Genomic DNA, 15,995 nt, shown 5'->3' with positions numbered 1-15,995 from the left:
TATGTGATATTAAATAAAGAATCAGATAATGTATAATACAATTTATATAATATAAATATATAATGTATAATACAATTTATATAATATAAATAACTTTAAAATAATTTAAATAATACAAATTTAAGAATTATATTTATAGTACTTTCTATAATACAAAATATTAAAATTTGCTTATATTTTGTATTATTTCTCTTTAGATCAAACAATAAAAAAATATGTTATGAATTATTAATTAGATAATTTATATTATGTAAATTGTTTATTTTTTATATGCAAAATACAAATCTCTCACATTACCATTTTTTCAATAATTTTTTCTAATGCAAAAATATAATGTTTAAAATCAAAGTGTTACAATAATATATTGCAGATTACTTGAACCGATAACTAAACCAATTTACTAATTATTTACTACGTGATACGCCTATCAAGCGCTCGATGTAAACTAAACCTGTATTTATCTTGAATTTGTACCAGAACCTTTTCGTTTTACTAATTATTTACTAAAATAATATTATTTTTTTTTCTTAATGATTTAACTATTACATATGTCACATATATCACTTATACATATCAATTAAAGCATTAATATCAAAAAACTAAATTTTCGAAACAATAAAATTTTATTTATAAAAACTATAGAACTGTGTAAAACTGTATTCATTTAAAAAATTTCACTTTTTCACATGTTCGAAATATAAGATAAAATATTTTTAGACAACTTAAGCTTGCATATAATAAAAATATTTTATGAGACACAAATAATAACTGTAAATTTGACAAAAATCAACTCAAATCTTTCTTCAAAAAAAATAAGACTGAAAAACGTGTATCAAAATACTTTAATTAATATTATCAATATTATTTGTTAAAATGTTATATTTACATTTATGAATTCTATATTTTATGACAGAAGCAATATTAAAAATTCTACCATCTTGGTTAAAGCATTCCAGTCAGCTTCTTGCTCAGTTTTTCCTATACCAATCTGTGAAAAATGAGGACAAGTATTGAGCTCTATTATTCTCATAAAATAGCTCTTATCTGCCGGTATTTCTTTTGTATTAACTGTTACATTAATATCTGATAATATAGTTTCTAATTTAGATAACTTCTTATTTATTATTATGGTAAATTTATCTGCATCTTCTTCGTCCAAAGATAGAATCTCGTTTAAATAAGAATGCAATTCTTCTAATGCTTTCTTACGTTTATCCATTTCTAAAGAATCTCTCCATTTAGTGTGATATTCAGATAATTTAATACCTAAATTCATCTTTTTTATTGATTTGTTAAGTGAATAGTAGCGTTCTTTTGCATTTCTGTTCATTATTTCCGTTTTATTAGTTGCTAAAGATGAGTCTAAAGTTCCTTCTTCATCTTCAATGCTATTTAATTGATCCACAAGAACTTTTATTCTTTTCACCATTTTTCCTGCAGCATCATGCTTTGCCATTTTTTTTGTCGGTGCAACTCCTTCTTCTACAAAACTAGATACTGTACATGTAATAGTGAAGACTCTAGCATGTGGTTGTCCAGAATCCTTGATAAGATCATAAATTGGTTCCTGTAAGTTATTTTCCGCACATAAATCTTGAAAAACATAATGATAAGTAACAATTATAGTAATTATAGTATACATATATATTTTATTTAATCATATATGTAAATGTTTGTATAATTGTAATAACTTTTAACGATACATTGCACATTTATTTTAATTGCAACAGAATGAATTTATATTATTGTATGAATATTGAAAATAAAGAATGAGCCCCTCCATCGCCCATTCTCGTGAGAACGCAACCATATATTTTTCTTCGTCTCTCCGATTTTAACACGACATACATATTTCTGTCTGATAATTTTTTTCTTGATGATACTTTTTGAAATGTCATGAAGCCTAGGTCAAATTAGAAACTTATTGCACTCGTTTTAATGCAGCGCTTACAGCAGTTTTTATAAAGCGCCAGAGCAGCCTATATTTTATTTTGGCGCTTCTAGTTTATAGAGATTTGATTTGAAATTCATACTAGCCCGTACAATGAAAAATAATTGCTCGTAATTCCAGAGTACCAATTTGTTAATGACTCAGAAAAATAACATGGCGGCCTGCTCTCAAAAAACTTTCGATGGGTAGAATAAATAATTGAAATAAGAGTTGTAAAAATTGTATAAATTAAAAACCTCCAATCATTCTTTAGTAAAATTTCGAATTTTCGTATCAACTTCCGATTTGTGTTATACCGTATTTTCAGGGAGTAAGTTATTGATCAGAAAACTTTGCCTTGTTGCTTGAAACGGGTGTATATTAAGTAAAATTTATAAATGTACAGTTCTCAGGTCAAGTACAATGAAGCTATACGCTTAAAAAGTTTACTGATTATTTGTCGTAATATACGATAAAAAATTACATATTAATTATTCAAGATACAAGTAAGAAATAAATATCATTAAAATATACAAAAAAAATTTATCAATTTGACTCTGAAAAGTAAGTGAAATGGTTCTCAAAAGTGCAAGTACAAAATGTATTAGTGTTTTGATAATGATTGATTTAAATATTCCCATTAACCTAGGCAGGGTGGCATATGTGATTGGGATTTAACATTATCAGTAATTTATTGAACAGACAGAGAAAAGTTTTGTTGTATGCATCGGTTCAGTGTTTAAAATAACCATGTACTATTCATATACTCTAAAGCACAAATTCTTCATTTCTATCATAAATAATATCTATTTATTAAAATTTTAGCAGACGTCTTTTAAATAGAAAATAGTGTCTTGTGATCATGAAGAATAGGTTTTGAATAGCAAGGTTTACAATTTACAATTTACAACTTACAATTTTCTTCGGAAACACAGAAGACAAAGGTATTTGTATATAGTTTTGTATATTCACTTCGTTGTGTGTAGAGCTTTTAAAAATACGTTGAATCCTTATTCTAATCTAATCTTCTTCTAATGTAATACTTTTCGTACTTCAAATGTTGTAGTAATTATTCTGTAAGAGTTTTGACATTATTTCTAAATAGACATTGAGAAACATCATAGTTTTTTGAGTGCAGTTTTTCATTGTACAGACTAGGTTTAAATTTTTGAGGACCTTTTTTTGAACATGGCTTGACCTTTTCATTTTTATGATTTTTTGGAGATAGGGTAAGAAAGGACGAATGAGAGTAAGAGAAGACGAGATAGGCGAAAGAGGGTGAAAGACAACGAAAAAGGGTGAGAAAGGATGTACGAGGGTGAAAGAGGATGATAGAGGGCGAAAGAGGGTGAGAAAAAATGAAAGAGGGTAAGAGAGGACAAAAGAGAGTGAAAGAAGGTGAAAGAGGACGAAAGAGGGTGAAAGAAGGTGAAAGAGGGCGAAAGAGGGTGAGAAAGAATGAAAGAGAGTGAGAAAGGACAAAAGAGAGTGAAAGAAGGTGAAAGAGGACCAAAGAGGGTGAAAGAGGACGAAAGAGAGTGAAAGAGGGTGAGAAAGAATGAAAGAGGGTTAGAGAGGACGAAAGAGAGTGAAAGAGGACGAAAGAGGGTGAGAGGGAATAAAAGAGGGTGAAAGAAGACGAAAGAGGGTGAGAAAGAATGAAAGAGGGTGAGAGAGAATGAAAGAGGGTGAAAGAGGACGAAAGAGGGTGAAAGAGGACGAAAGAGGATGAAAGAGGGTGAGAGAGGATGAAAGAGGGTGAGGTAGGACGAAAGGAGGTGAAAGAGGACGAAAGAGGGTGAGAGGACGAAAGAGGGTGAAAGAGGGCGAAAGAGGGTTGAAAGAGGACGAAAGAGAGTGAAAGAGGACGAAAGGGGGTGAGAGGGAATGAAAGAGGGTGAGAGAGAATGAAAGAGGGTGAAAGAGGAAGAGGTGAAAGACAAGTGTGAAAGAGCGAAGAGAAAGGGAGTGAAAGAGGACGAAAGAGGTGAAAGAGGACGAAAGAGGACGAAAGATGGTGAAAGAGGACGAAGAGGGTGAAAGAGGGAAAGGGGTGAAAGAGGGTGAAAGAGGGTGAAAGAGGACAACAGAGAGTGAGAGAGAACGAAAAAACTGAAAAAATAGGACAAAAGAGGGTGAGTTAGGGCGAAAGAGGGGTGGGAGTGGGGGTGGGGGTAGGGGCGGGGGGACGGGATGTGGGAGGGAAAGGGGTGGGTGGGGAGTTGAGGGAGGTGTGAGTGAAAGGTGAGAAGAGATTTATATATATATATATATAATCCTGATGACGTCAGCGGACGCGGACAGAGAAGAAGAAGGAGACGACGTTACTTCATTTTTCATGAAAAACGTCACTTTTTGACCGCTTGTATCTCCAGAACGGCTTGACCGATTTTATTCCTTCTTGGCTCAAATTACTCGTGGCGATGCCGCCTTTCAGGTTATATTACGTGCAATTCAAAATTTTTTATATTTTAGTAGTTCTACACCCCCTGTTTGCGCACGAGCAAACCGTATCGACATGTTCGACGATCCTGTTGAAAAAAAAAAAAAAAAAAGGTTTTGTTTTGTTCTTCCTAATATAGGCACAAGTTAAATTCTGTATACGTCCGAGCAAATAATACTAAGCACGACCACGTCGCGATCACGGTTGACAATCGTGCGGGTCACCTGCTCCGTACGACAAACAGGCATGATCGGAGTGTGATCGGGCCTCGCGCCACCGAGCAAATTCTCAATATTTTCAGACAATCGGCGAAGCTCGAACAGTAAGGTCGCAGGCGAGTGCGCTCGAACAACTTAATCCCGATTATACTCTTGATCTTGCTCCGGGTCTTCGATTATATCTGTTTATCTATTGAGTACAAAGTGTATTGTTTAAAATTAAACCGAGTGTGTTAATCAACAAGGAACTATTAACTTCATTCTCGCCTTGCAAGCCACTGACTTCACTCCTCCTTATCGGCGCGAAAGCGTCGAGTACCATTCGACCTACGCTCTCCTTTTTCTATTCTTGGTCCTTCGAGTTATCAACGCCTTTCCTTGTCGCTGAGAAGCGATAACTCCTCCGTCGACCATCAAGGTCAACACCGATACGGTGTGTCGAAATTATCGTGTGCGACAAAGGGTGCGAACATAAAGTTTTGGTCCTTCGAGCCGGATTAAGGAGCAGAGTGTCAGTGATTGAGACTGAAGTAATAAACAATCAAGATGAGCGATCCATTAATTCTACAGCAAACGCTCTTTCACACCATTTCTCGGGCATTAGAGAATTTCAAGAAGATCGGAAGAAACAATTATACGCCCGCAACGATTCGCTCTCGAATGACGTCCCTCAAGGAAACCTGGATGCAGTGCTGTCAAACTCATGCAGCGATTCTCCAAGCGTACGCTGAAGCAAAGAGGGAGAAGATGGAGTATTTTCAAGCCAACAAGATGGAGAGTCATGAGGATCTCTATCAAGCAGCAATAGACTATATGACGAACTGCCTCGAGGAATCAGAGCCGACTGTGAGTCCGAACCAATCTATCAATTATTCAACGAATCATGCGGATTCTGCGGCGCTTTCGTTACAGCATCTCCCAGCTATTCAATTACCATCCTTTAACGGGAGCTTTGACGAATGGGAGAGCTTTCGCGATCGCTTCACGGCTTTAATTATAAATAATAAGGAGCTCTCAGATTTTAGTCGGATGCACTTTCTCGTTTCAAATCTCACCGGATGTGCTCACAACGCGATAGCCAGTTTATCAGTGACCGCGGATAATTTCAACATTGCGTGGACAGCGTTAAGGGCGCGTTTCGAAAATAAGCGCCGATTAATCGAGATGCATGTATCTACCTTGTTTTCGTTACCAACCTTGTTGCGCGAATCATCGTCCGAATTGTATGCGTTGCGCAATAAAGCGGAAAAAGCTGTCGAGTCGTTAAAGCGATTAAATCGATCCTCTACCGATATTCTCGATGACATCCTCGTTCACTGCATATCTCAAAGACTTGACCAAGCCACACGACGCGCTTGAAAACTAAAGTTTAACGAAGCATCTCCTCCCGCGACGTACGACGAATTACTGACATTTTTATCATCGCGCGCGAGTGCACTTGAGGAACTCAAACCGATAAAAGGGTCAAGTTCAAGTCGCGAAAATAAAGTAGCCAGTGCTAATGCGTCGGTAGCGGCGAATCCTATGTGCGGGCTGTGTAAAACCAGCATTTCCTCAATCATTGTCCAAAATTCCTCGACAAAAGTGTGAGTCAACATCGAGAGTCACTGCTGGACAGACTCAACAGTAGTATTATCTTGGTTAAACCAGCACCCTTCTAAATGGAAGACATTTGTGTCTCATCGCGTAGCGTTAGTACAAACAAAGCTACCAAATACGCAATGGCATCACGTGCCATCGGAGGAGAATCCAGCTGACTGCGCCTCGCGCGGACTCCTACAAACAAAACTCTCGTCATACCCTCTTTGGTGGAACGGTCCACAGTGGCTAAAAATGCCATCTTCAGCATGGCCAGTCTTTGATTTCTCGCCACAGGACGCGACCATAGTAGAAGCTAAATCCGTTACAGTTCAATCGACTCAAATTAACGAGTCGTGGGATTTAGCAAGCAAATATTCCAGGTGGCGAAAACTCGTTCGAGTTACGGCGTATATTTTTCGATTCCTCGACAATTGTCGCATAAGCGCGAAACGAGAAAATAACACGCAGACAAGTCCTTTCGCCGTCTCAGCAAACGAATTTGAAAGGGCAAGTTTGTTTTGGCTAAAGACAATTCAAAGGGACATGTTTTCGAGCGATCTGAAAGCGCTTCGACAACGTCAACAACTCTCTCCTCGAAGCTCGATACGATCATACGATCCGTTCATTGACGAACAAGGATTGATCCGGGTTGGTGGACGGCTGCAGAATTCAAATTTTCCATACAAAACAAAACATCCTATTCTTCTCACATCTCATCCACTTATCATGCTGTTGATTCGTGACGCTCACGTTCGATCTCTCCACGCAGGATATCAATTGACTCTTTCCATTCTAAAGCAAGAGTACCTAATATTACGAGCTAGAACACTAGTCAAAGCAGTCATACATCGATGCGTGACATGCGCTCGTGAACAAGCCTCACGCCCCACTCAACTCATGGGCCAACTGCCACGCGCTCGCGTGACCGTCTCATCACGAGCATTTCAGTATTGCGGAGTAGATTTTGCGGGACCCATTGACACTCGAGCTTCATCCGGTCGCGGGATCAAATCTATCAAGACATACATTGCAGTATTCATATGCTTGGCTACTCGAGCAATTCACCTTGAGTTGGTAGGAGGATATTCAACTCATGACTTCTTAAATGCTTACACGAGGTTTTGTGCCCGTCGAGGATTGCCGTCTGACATGTATTCAGACAATGGAACGAACTTTATCGGGGCAGAACAAGAATTAGCAAGGGCTTACAATGACGCATTGAGAGATCCAGATTTTCTCAATCAAACAGCATCAGACAAAGTTTCCTGGCATTTTATGCCCCCACATGCTCCTCACTTCGGAGGGCTTTGGGAGGCAGGAGTACGCAGCGTAAAATATCATTTAAGGCGAATCCTCGGTGCGCATAAATTAACTTTCGAAGAGCTTACCACTCTTCTAAGTAAGATCGAAGCATGCCTAAATTCTCGACCTCTCGGACCTCTCACTGCGTCTATCGATGACTACGAGTCATTGACTCCGGGGCACTTTCTCATCGGGACCGCTCTAACTACGTATCCCGAACCCTCTGTTTTACATTTAACTGAAAATCGCCTGTCACGATGGCAGCTTGTACGACAACTTGTCGAACGGTTCTGGAAAATTTGGCAAGCCGACTATATAAATACATTACAACAAAGGAGCAAGTGGCGAACGAAACAACCTTCGGTTAAAATCGGAACCATGGTATTATTGAGAAATGCCACATTACCGCCATGCAAATGGCAACTAGGAAGAGTAATCCAATGTTTTCCGGGCTCTGACGGTTTGACTCGCGTCGTCTTAGTGAAGACAGCGACTTCCGAATATAAGCGTCCTATCGTACAATTATGCATCCTTCCGATTGATATCGAGACGCAATCCGACGACGAGTCGGGCAAACCTCTATAGAATCAATTTAATATCAATCTTAATGTAATAATTCAATAATCTTAAGGATCAATGTATCATTCATACGTTATTCTCTAGTTATAAGCGATATATCATGTAGATAATTTTCCCTTTATTCAATACCGTCAATAAGTTTAGTAAGGATCAAATCTGCATTGAAAACGATAGCGAATGGCGGGCGGCGCCAAGCAAGTAATACAAGGAGAATACGTTCTCCATCACCGTACAATCGAGACGAATTGTTAATCCTTCATTTAATTCGAAACTATAGTTTCGAGGCGGGCGGTATGTTTGCGCACGAGCAAACAGGAGCGACATGTTCGACGATTCTGTTGAAAAAAAAAAAAAAAAGGTTTTGTTTTGTTCTTCCTAATATAGGCACAAGTTAAATTCTGTATACGTCCGAGCAAATAATACTAAGCACGACCACGTCGCGATCACGGTTGACAATCGTGCGGGTCACCTGCTCCGTACGACAAACAGGCATGATCGGAGTGTGATCGGGCCTCGCGCCACCGAGCAAATTCTCAATATTTTCAGACAATCGGCGAAGCTCGAACAGTAAGGTCGCAGGCGAGTGCGCTCGAACAACTTAATCCCGATTATACTCTTGATCTTGCTCCGGGTCTTCGATTATATCTGTTTATCTATTGAGTACAAAGTGTATTGTTTAAAATTAAACCGAGTGTGTTAATCAACAAGGAACTATTAACTTCATTCTCGCCTTGCAAGCCACTGACTTCACTCCTCCTTATCGGCGCGAAAGCGTCGAGTACCATTCGACCTACGCTCTCCTTTTTCTATTCTTGGTCCTTCGAGTTATCAACGCCTTTCCTTGTCGCTGAGAAGCGATAACTCCTCCGTCGACCATCAAGGTCAACACCGATACGGTGTGTCGAAATTATCGTGTGCGACAAAGGGTGCGAACACCCCCAAAAAATGGACTTTGATGGTGCAGGATAAGGAGACTTGTAGTGTCTTTTAAGGTCTTTTAGGGTTTGAACATGGCCGGAGACACTACCGCGTCTCCTAATACATAATAATGTCGTAAAATCGTATATAAGTGTATAAATACAAATATAAATACATATTCATATTTACATTTGTGTAATCCTTTAAAAAAAGTAAAAGAGGCGCCCAGTTAACGGCATGCCAGTAACAAAAAATTACCCATTGCAAACCCTAAGACTAATTGTAAAATCCTAAGACTTTTAAAAATATTTTTAATAAAAATGGTTGTACAAGATAGTTATTTTTATCTATAGTAAGCAAAGAGGACCGTCGTATTTTAATTTAAAATATGACAGAGGTGGTGACGGGTTCTTTGCTCATTTATTTAGATGTTTATCATATATAATGGATGATATAATCTCTAAAAACTTATCTTTAAAAAAAAGATAAAAAAAAGGCGCCCAGTTAACGGCGCTCAGTTAACGGCGTCCAGTTAACGGCCAGTAACAAAAAATTACCCATTTCAAATTCATGTAGAATCCTATGAAAAATTAATTATTGCAAACCCATGTAGAATTCTATGCAAAATAAACCATTGTAAACTATGTAGAGAATTTTACGAAAAATTATCCATTGTAAACCCATGTAGAATTTTACTACAAAAGTTTTAACTACCTGACGTGCCAATTGATCAGTGCAGGATGTAATATGCACATATATAAGAAAGAGAGTGTGTGTGTGAAAAGAATCGAGGCCTTTTAATGTTCGTATCCATTTAATTTTACGACTTTCAATCGGTACAGACTTTTCCTTCGGTCGCACGTCCGCACTGCGATAACTGACGGGGGCCGAATCTCTCGAACCCGCGCTATCTATTCTCTTCCTGCCCGTTCCTACGACCTTCGAGAATTTTCTCGACTCATCCTTTTTAATTTCGCTTGTGTTATTGTTTTCGAGTCTCGATTATCGTCTTTGTCTCCCCGTCTTGTCCGTTGTGTCTTTTCACTTGTTTATTTTGTCTCGCGTCTCGCTTTTCCTTTCGTCCCGCGTAAGTTTCGCATATATGTAAACTGGGGAATATGTGACGATATAATCGCCACAGTACTCCCCCGCCAGTGCTATACCGATAGCACGATATTTCGATGTTCGGACGCTACGAATTACATTTTCCTTTATACGTAAGCGCGACGCAAAATTACACACATAAAATCAAAACAAAAAAACAATAAGAGAACGCTAATATAATATAATCGTGTCGTTCGTGCTCGCATATGCGTACGCGTGTCAATTACTTGAGAACCAAAAAAAACAAAAAATATAAGATAGAGAAATAGCGCTATAAACCGCGAAACCAATAGAAATAGAATACAATAAAATGAAATAACTTGCTTAACGTGTGAATTCTCCCAGAACCTCGCGACCCGAAATAATTATTTCCTATCCTACGTCACAGGCCCGCCTGGAAACGGTCCGGGAACCGGACTCTTCTCCCTGCTCTCGTCGTCGTCTCGCCTCGTCGGAGCGGCGGTCCCGCGTCCTCGCGCTCCTCTCGTCGATTGACCTCACTGCCTCGGTCCCGCGCCGTCGATCCCGCCGGCCCGTCGCCTCCTGTATCGCTTTCTGAAAAAATATACGCGGGCTTTAGTCGGTCTATCGTGACCGTTCTCTCTTTGCCGTGCATGCGCACGACAAAGACTTTCTCGCTGCGACTGATGACCTCGTACGGTCCCTCGTATGGCTCCTGCTGCATCCTTTTTGGTCCGTCGCGCCGCACAAACACCCGCCCGGCCGTCGCTAGGTCCTTGAAGACGAACGGTCGTCGCTCTCCATGCCGGGTCCCGTCCACCGGTCGCAGCCTCTCGAATCGCTCACGCAGCGTCCTGACGAAGTCGACGGCACTGTCCTCGTTGTCCGTCGGCAGCCGACTTAGGAACTGCCCCGGGATCCTCAGCGCCTGACCGTACACCAGTTCGGCTGTGGTCGCCTTCAGGTCGTCCTTCCACGCTGCTCTGATCCCCAGCAGGACGGTCGGCAATGACTCCGTCCAGCGGTCGTTTCGCTGGCACCTGATCGCCGCCTTGAGCTGGCGATGAAACCGCTCGACCATCCCATTCGCCTGCGGGTGATATGCCGTCGTCCTCAATTTTTCTGCTCCCGTTATCTCGCTCAGTCGTCGAAACAGACCGGACTCAAACTGAGTCCCCTGGTCTGTCGTAATTCGGAGGGGTGCCCCAAATCGGCAGATCCACCCCTCATAAAACGCTCTCGCGATCGTCTCTGCCTCCTGGTCCCGCACGGGGAACGCCTCAGGCCATCTCGTGAAACGGTCCACGCACGTGAGACAGTACCTCTTGCCCTCTGAGACTGGCATTGTGATGATGTCTAGATGCACGTGCTCAAATCTGCTAGATGGAGCAGCAAATTTCTCTAGCGGTGCCGAGACGTGTCGCGACACCTTGGACCGCTGGCAGGGCACACAGGATCGAGCCCAACCCCGGCAGTCCACGTTCATCGACGGCCAAACGTAGCGCTGCGCCACGAGTTTGCCCGTCGACCTGATTCCCGGGTGCGCCAGGCCGTGCACCAGGTCGAATGCGGCCCGACGGAAAGGCTTTGTCAAATATGGCCTCGGTGTCGGCGTCGCTGTGTCGCAGTAGATCGCAACTCCGGTTCCGGGGATCTCCACCTTGCTCAGCCTTAGTCCCGTCTCCCGTCTTAAATACTTCTCGAGCTCCTCATCGGTCCTCTGTGATTCCGCCAGTGCGGCGTAATTCATAGGAGTTCGGAGCTCCTCGATTCTCGATAGCGCGTCCGCCACGACATTCTCCTCGCCCGTCACGTGCCGGATGTCCGTCGTAAATTGTCCGATGTAGTCTAAATGGCGGAACTGGCGCGGCGTGCTCCTCTCAGGTTTCTGTCGGAAAGCAAAGATGATTGGCTTATGGTCGGTATATACCGCGAACGCGCGCGCTTCCAGCATGTGCCGAAAATGCTTGACCGCCAAGTATATCGCTAGTAGCTCTCTATCAAAGGCGCTATACTTCGATTCGGCTGGGCTTAGCTTCTTCGAGAAGAATGCTAACGGCTCCCAGCCGTCGCTGCCCCGCTGTTGTAATGCCGCGCCGATGCTTTGTTCGGACGCGTCAGTAAACAACGCGAGCTCCGCGCTCGTCCTTGGGTGCCTCAGAAGCGCGGCCTCGGCCAAGCCTTCCCTCGATGTTTCGAATGCTCGTTGAGTCTGCTGCGTCCACGATATCGGCGTCTTGCCCTTAATGTTTTCTCGAAGCAGGTCATTGAGCGGTGCCAAAATCTCGGCAGCTTTAGGCATGAATCTTCGGTAAAAATTTACCATGCCTAAGTACCTTCTCAATTCCTTCGCGGTCCTCGGCATCTGACACGCGAGGATTGCTTCCACTCGCGCCGGCAGCGGTCGTGTTCCTTCGTCGGACACCTCGTATCCGAGGAATTCCACCCTTCGTTGTCCGAATACGCACTTCGTGGGGTTGATCACTACCCCGTATACTCGCAAACGCTCAAACACCGTCCGTAGGTGCTCGTGGTGTTCTTCCTCTGACGATGACGCGACGAGGATGTCATCGATGTATGCGTAGCAGAATTCAAGGTCGCGCAAAACCTCATCGATGAACCGCTGAAACGTCTGTGCCGCGTTGCGTAATCCGAACGACATGTATGGAAATTCATACATGCCGAACGGCGTGGTGATCGCCGTCTTCGGGATGTCCTCCTCCGCTACCGGTATCTGGTGGTATGCCCGCACTAGGTCCAGCGTGGTAAAAACTTTCCTACCGCCGAGGGCCTGCGCGAAATCCTGTATATGTCGCACCGGGTAGCGATCCGGGACCGTTCGCGCGTTCAGCGCCCTGTAGTCTCCACAGGGTCGCCACTCTTCGTCCTTTTTTGGCACCATATGTAAGGGCGCCGACCAACTACTTCTTGAAGGTCGCGCGATTCCAGCTTCCACCATCCTTCTGAATTCGTTCTTCGCGGCCGCCAATCGGTCCGGAGCGAGCCTCCGCGGCCTACACGCGACAGGCGGTCCCGGTGTCGTTTCTATATGATGTCGCGTTGTGTGGATCGTTTCTCTTGGACGCCCGTTCGGCCTCGCGATGTCCGCGTACCGCTCCAACAGCCGGTGATACGGCGTCTCTCTTGTGACCGCTTTGACGCAGGGTGCATCGCATCGGATGCATCGTCCGCGCGCGGTCAAGCTCGTCACCTGGTCGACGAGACGAGAATTTCGCAGATCGACGAGGAGTCCGTAATGCGCCAGAAAATCGGCGCCGATTATAGGTCGCGAAACGTCCGCGATCACGAATCGCCACAAAAATGCACGTCGTAATCCAAAATTTAAAACTAATGTTTCTGTCCCGTATGTACATATTGGTGTGCCGTTCGCGGCCGAAAGCTCGTAGGTCGATCTCTGTCGCGGTCCCCGAACCATTTTCCGAGGATACACGCAGAGATCCGCGCCCGTGTCAATTAAAAAACTCACTTTTGTGTTCGCGTCGGTCACGAACAGGCGACGCGCCCCGTGGCCTGAGTCACTCGCCGCCACTAGCGACCGGCCCCCGCGTTTCCCGGTTGTTGCATCGAGCAGGGCGGCCTGCATTGTCGAGCGCTCGGTCCGAATCGCCAGTGATACCAACATATTCCACTGGCCGGCGGATCACGGCCTGCCGAGCGCGCTCGCGGGCGCGAACGCGAACGCTGGCGCGAACGCGGGCGGCGCCGATCGTCGTCACGGTCTTCTCCATATCGGTCACTCCCGATCGCCTCGATCGATCTCCGTATGGCCGTCAACTGCTCCGCCATCTCCCGCTGCATCTCTAGTCGCATCTGCGTCATTCGCAGCTCCATTTTCGCCTCCAGAGACATCGGGTCGCACGCGCTCTGACCCTGAGGAGCGGCGAATCTCGTCGTCTCCGCCACCTGGAACACCGGCGCCCGGGAAGCCTCCACGATCGCGTCCGCGATATCCGCCAGCTGCTCGGGCGTATCTGCCGTACGCGTTATTAAATGCGGCTGAAGGTGAGCTGGCAACCGACTCAGCCAGATCGTCCGCAACACCTGGTCGCCAACCACGTTCCCGGCAAGACCGCGAAGGTGGCGTAAAAATTGCGATGGCTTTCGATCGCAAATCTCCTCGTGTTCAAGGAGCCTCCGAGTCTTGTGCTCCTTGCGACAGACTTAGTCGCTTAACAAGCTCGGTTTTCAAAGTCTCGTACGCGCGCTCCGGGGGCGGATTCATAATTATATCGCGCACTTCGGTGGTATAACGCGGTCCGAGGGCAGTCAACGCGTACCCGAACTTCGTCGCGTCGACCGTAATTCCGGCGGCCCGGAAACTCCGGTCGACGATGTTAAACCAGAGCTCCGGATCCGTCGGCGTGAACTCTGGCATTCGCATGCCCACTCGACTCACCTCGGGGGCAGGTAAATAATACCCCGGTGGCTGCTCCACCCGGGCCGATTGCATCGCACTCAGGTGCGAATTCGGCGCCTGAATCCCCGGCCGCTCGAGCGCCCGCGCCTCCGGCTCCACGCGTGGAATAGCGTCTTCGCCGTCTCGCATCACCGGCATGTCGCTCTTTCTCATTCACTCGACAATCGATCGCGAAACTGTCCTCACTCTCGATGAAATGTCTTGTCACAAAAATAAAATAAAAAAAAATGTTTTCTTCGCGTATGCACGATCACGTCGGGGTCACCACTTTAACTACCTGACGTGCCAATTGATCAGTGCAGGATGTAATATGCACATATATAAGAAAGAGAGTGTGTGTGTGAAAAGAATCGAGGCCTTTTAATGTTCGTATCCATTTAATTTTACGACTTTCAATCGGTACAGACTTTTCCTTCGGTCGCACGTCCGCACGCGATAACTGACGGGGGCCGAATCTCTCGAACCCGCGCTATCTATTCTCTTCCTGCCCGTTCCTACGACCTTCGAGAATCTTCTCGACTCATCCTTTTTAATTTCGCTTGTGTTATTGTTTTCGAGTCTCGATTATCGTCTTTGTCTCCCCGTCTTGTCCGTTGTGTCTTTTCACTTGTTTATTTTGTCTCGCGTCTCGCTTTTCCTTTCGTCCCGCGTAAGTTTCGCATATATGTAAACTGGGGAATATGTGACGATATAATCGCCACAAAGTAATGATATAAAAAAAAATTGTGCCAAGTAAAAGTAGAAACTTGTACCAGTGGAAAATTAAAATTGCAATATATATTAAAATCATACAAAATTGAAATTTCGACCTAACTGGCCAGTATAATTTAATTAGAAACACTACGTTTCGACCCTTAGGTACGGGTCCTTTTCAAATGTAACTGCACAATAAAAATATACAATGATTAAGATATGAAACAATAATTTACAAAGTTGTAAACAAAGAAATTTAAAATAATATAAAAATAATGTAATGTACCTTTCAAGATGTTGATTAGACAGCAGTAAAATTACTAATGTTAAACCGGAGACAAGTAAATCAATTTAAGTCAAACGTCAAAAACACAATAATATCAAAGTTCTACAATACAACGAAATAAATAAATAAATAAATAGACAATCATATACTGTGGATCAACTTATCATAAATCGGATTTAGATTTTCTGTGTCCTTTTGCAAATTAATGTTATTCTTATATATTTTAATAAAAAACATCTCCGCTAATTCTCTCTTCCTTCTATGTTTTTCACAATGCAAAATCCTAGGTTCCATCCACTTGAAATCATGGTTATATTTTTTTCGATGTTTGCTAATTAGGTTAAAACTGCTATGATGTTTAATATTTCTACAATGTTCGTTTACGCGTGTAGTTAATTGTGTTTTTGTTTGCCCTGTATATGTTGCATTGCAATCGTTACATTCTATCAATAATATAATTATATATTTTATATATGTACATATACAGGGTGATTCAAAACAACCGTTTGTCCTTAAAATGTCGTATTCCTGACTCAATTCTA

General features: G+C 43.2%; 2 protein-coding genes and 1 pseudogene across 2 annotated transcripts; 1 reads left to right on the top strand and 2 right to left on the bottom strand.

Moving 5' to 3' along the window:
- Positions 1 to 824: 824 nt before the first annotated feature.
- LOC114936228 (uncharacterized) lies at positions 825 to 4,913 on the bottom strand. The gene is made up of 2 exons (XM_085486354.1): positions 4,859 to 4,913; positions 825 to 1,593 (listed from the first exon to the last, which is right to left on the bottom strand). Exons 1-2 carry the CDS (start codon positions 4,911 to 4,913, stop codon positions 905 to 907), a joined length of 744 nt encoding a protein of 247 aa, XP_085342480.1. The 3' UTR covers positions 825 to 904.
- Positions 4,914 to 6,424: 1,511 nt separating this feature from the next.
- Positions 6,425 to 8,059, top strand: LOC114940134 (uncharacterized). The gene has a single exon (XM_029314656.2). The coding sequence runs from the start codon at positions 6,425 to 6,427 to the stop codon at positions 8,057 to 8,059; it is 1,635 nt and encodes a 544-aa protein (XP_029170489.2).
- Positions 8,060 to 13,523: 5,464 nt separating this feature from the next.
- LOC114946123 (uncharacterized) lies at positions 13,524 to 14,612 on the bottom strand (annotated as a pseudogene).
- Between the last annotated feature and the right edge of the window lie 1,383 nt (positions 14,613 to 15,995).

This window comes from Nylanderia fulva, unplaced genomic scaffold, assembly GCF_048542155.1.
Source record: "Nylanderia fulva isolate GAGA-0341 unplaced genomic scaffold, ASM4854215v1 Scaffold424, whole genome shotgun sequence".
Lineage (NCBI taxonomy): Eukaryota > Metazoa > Arthropoda > Insecta > Hymenoptera > Formicidae > Nylanderia > Nylanderia fulva.
This window is presented reverse-complemented; position numbering and strand designations above follow the sequence as displayed.

Bases quoted from the DNA above. Each gene is read 5' to 3' on its own strand.
- LOC114936228 (XM_085486354.1), bottom strand. From the start codon at position 4,913: ATGGTACTCGACGCTTTCGCGCCGATAAGGAGGAGTGAAGTCAGTGGC. The intron at 1,594-4,858 runs GCGAGAATGAAG...ATGTTTTTCAAG, and splicing joins TGAAGTCAGTGGCTTGCAAG to ATTTATGTGCGGAAAATAAC.
- LOC114940134 (XM_029314656.2), top strand. From the start codon at position 6,425: ATGCCATCTTCAGCATGGCCAGTCTTTGATTTCTCGCCACAGGACGCG.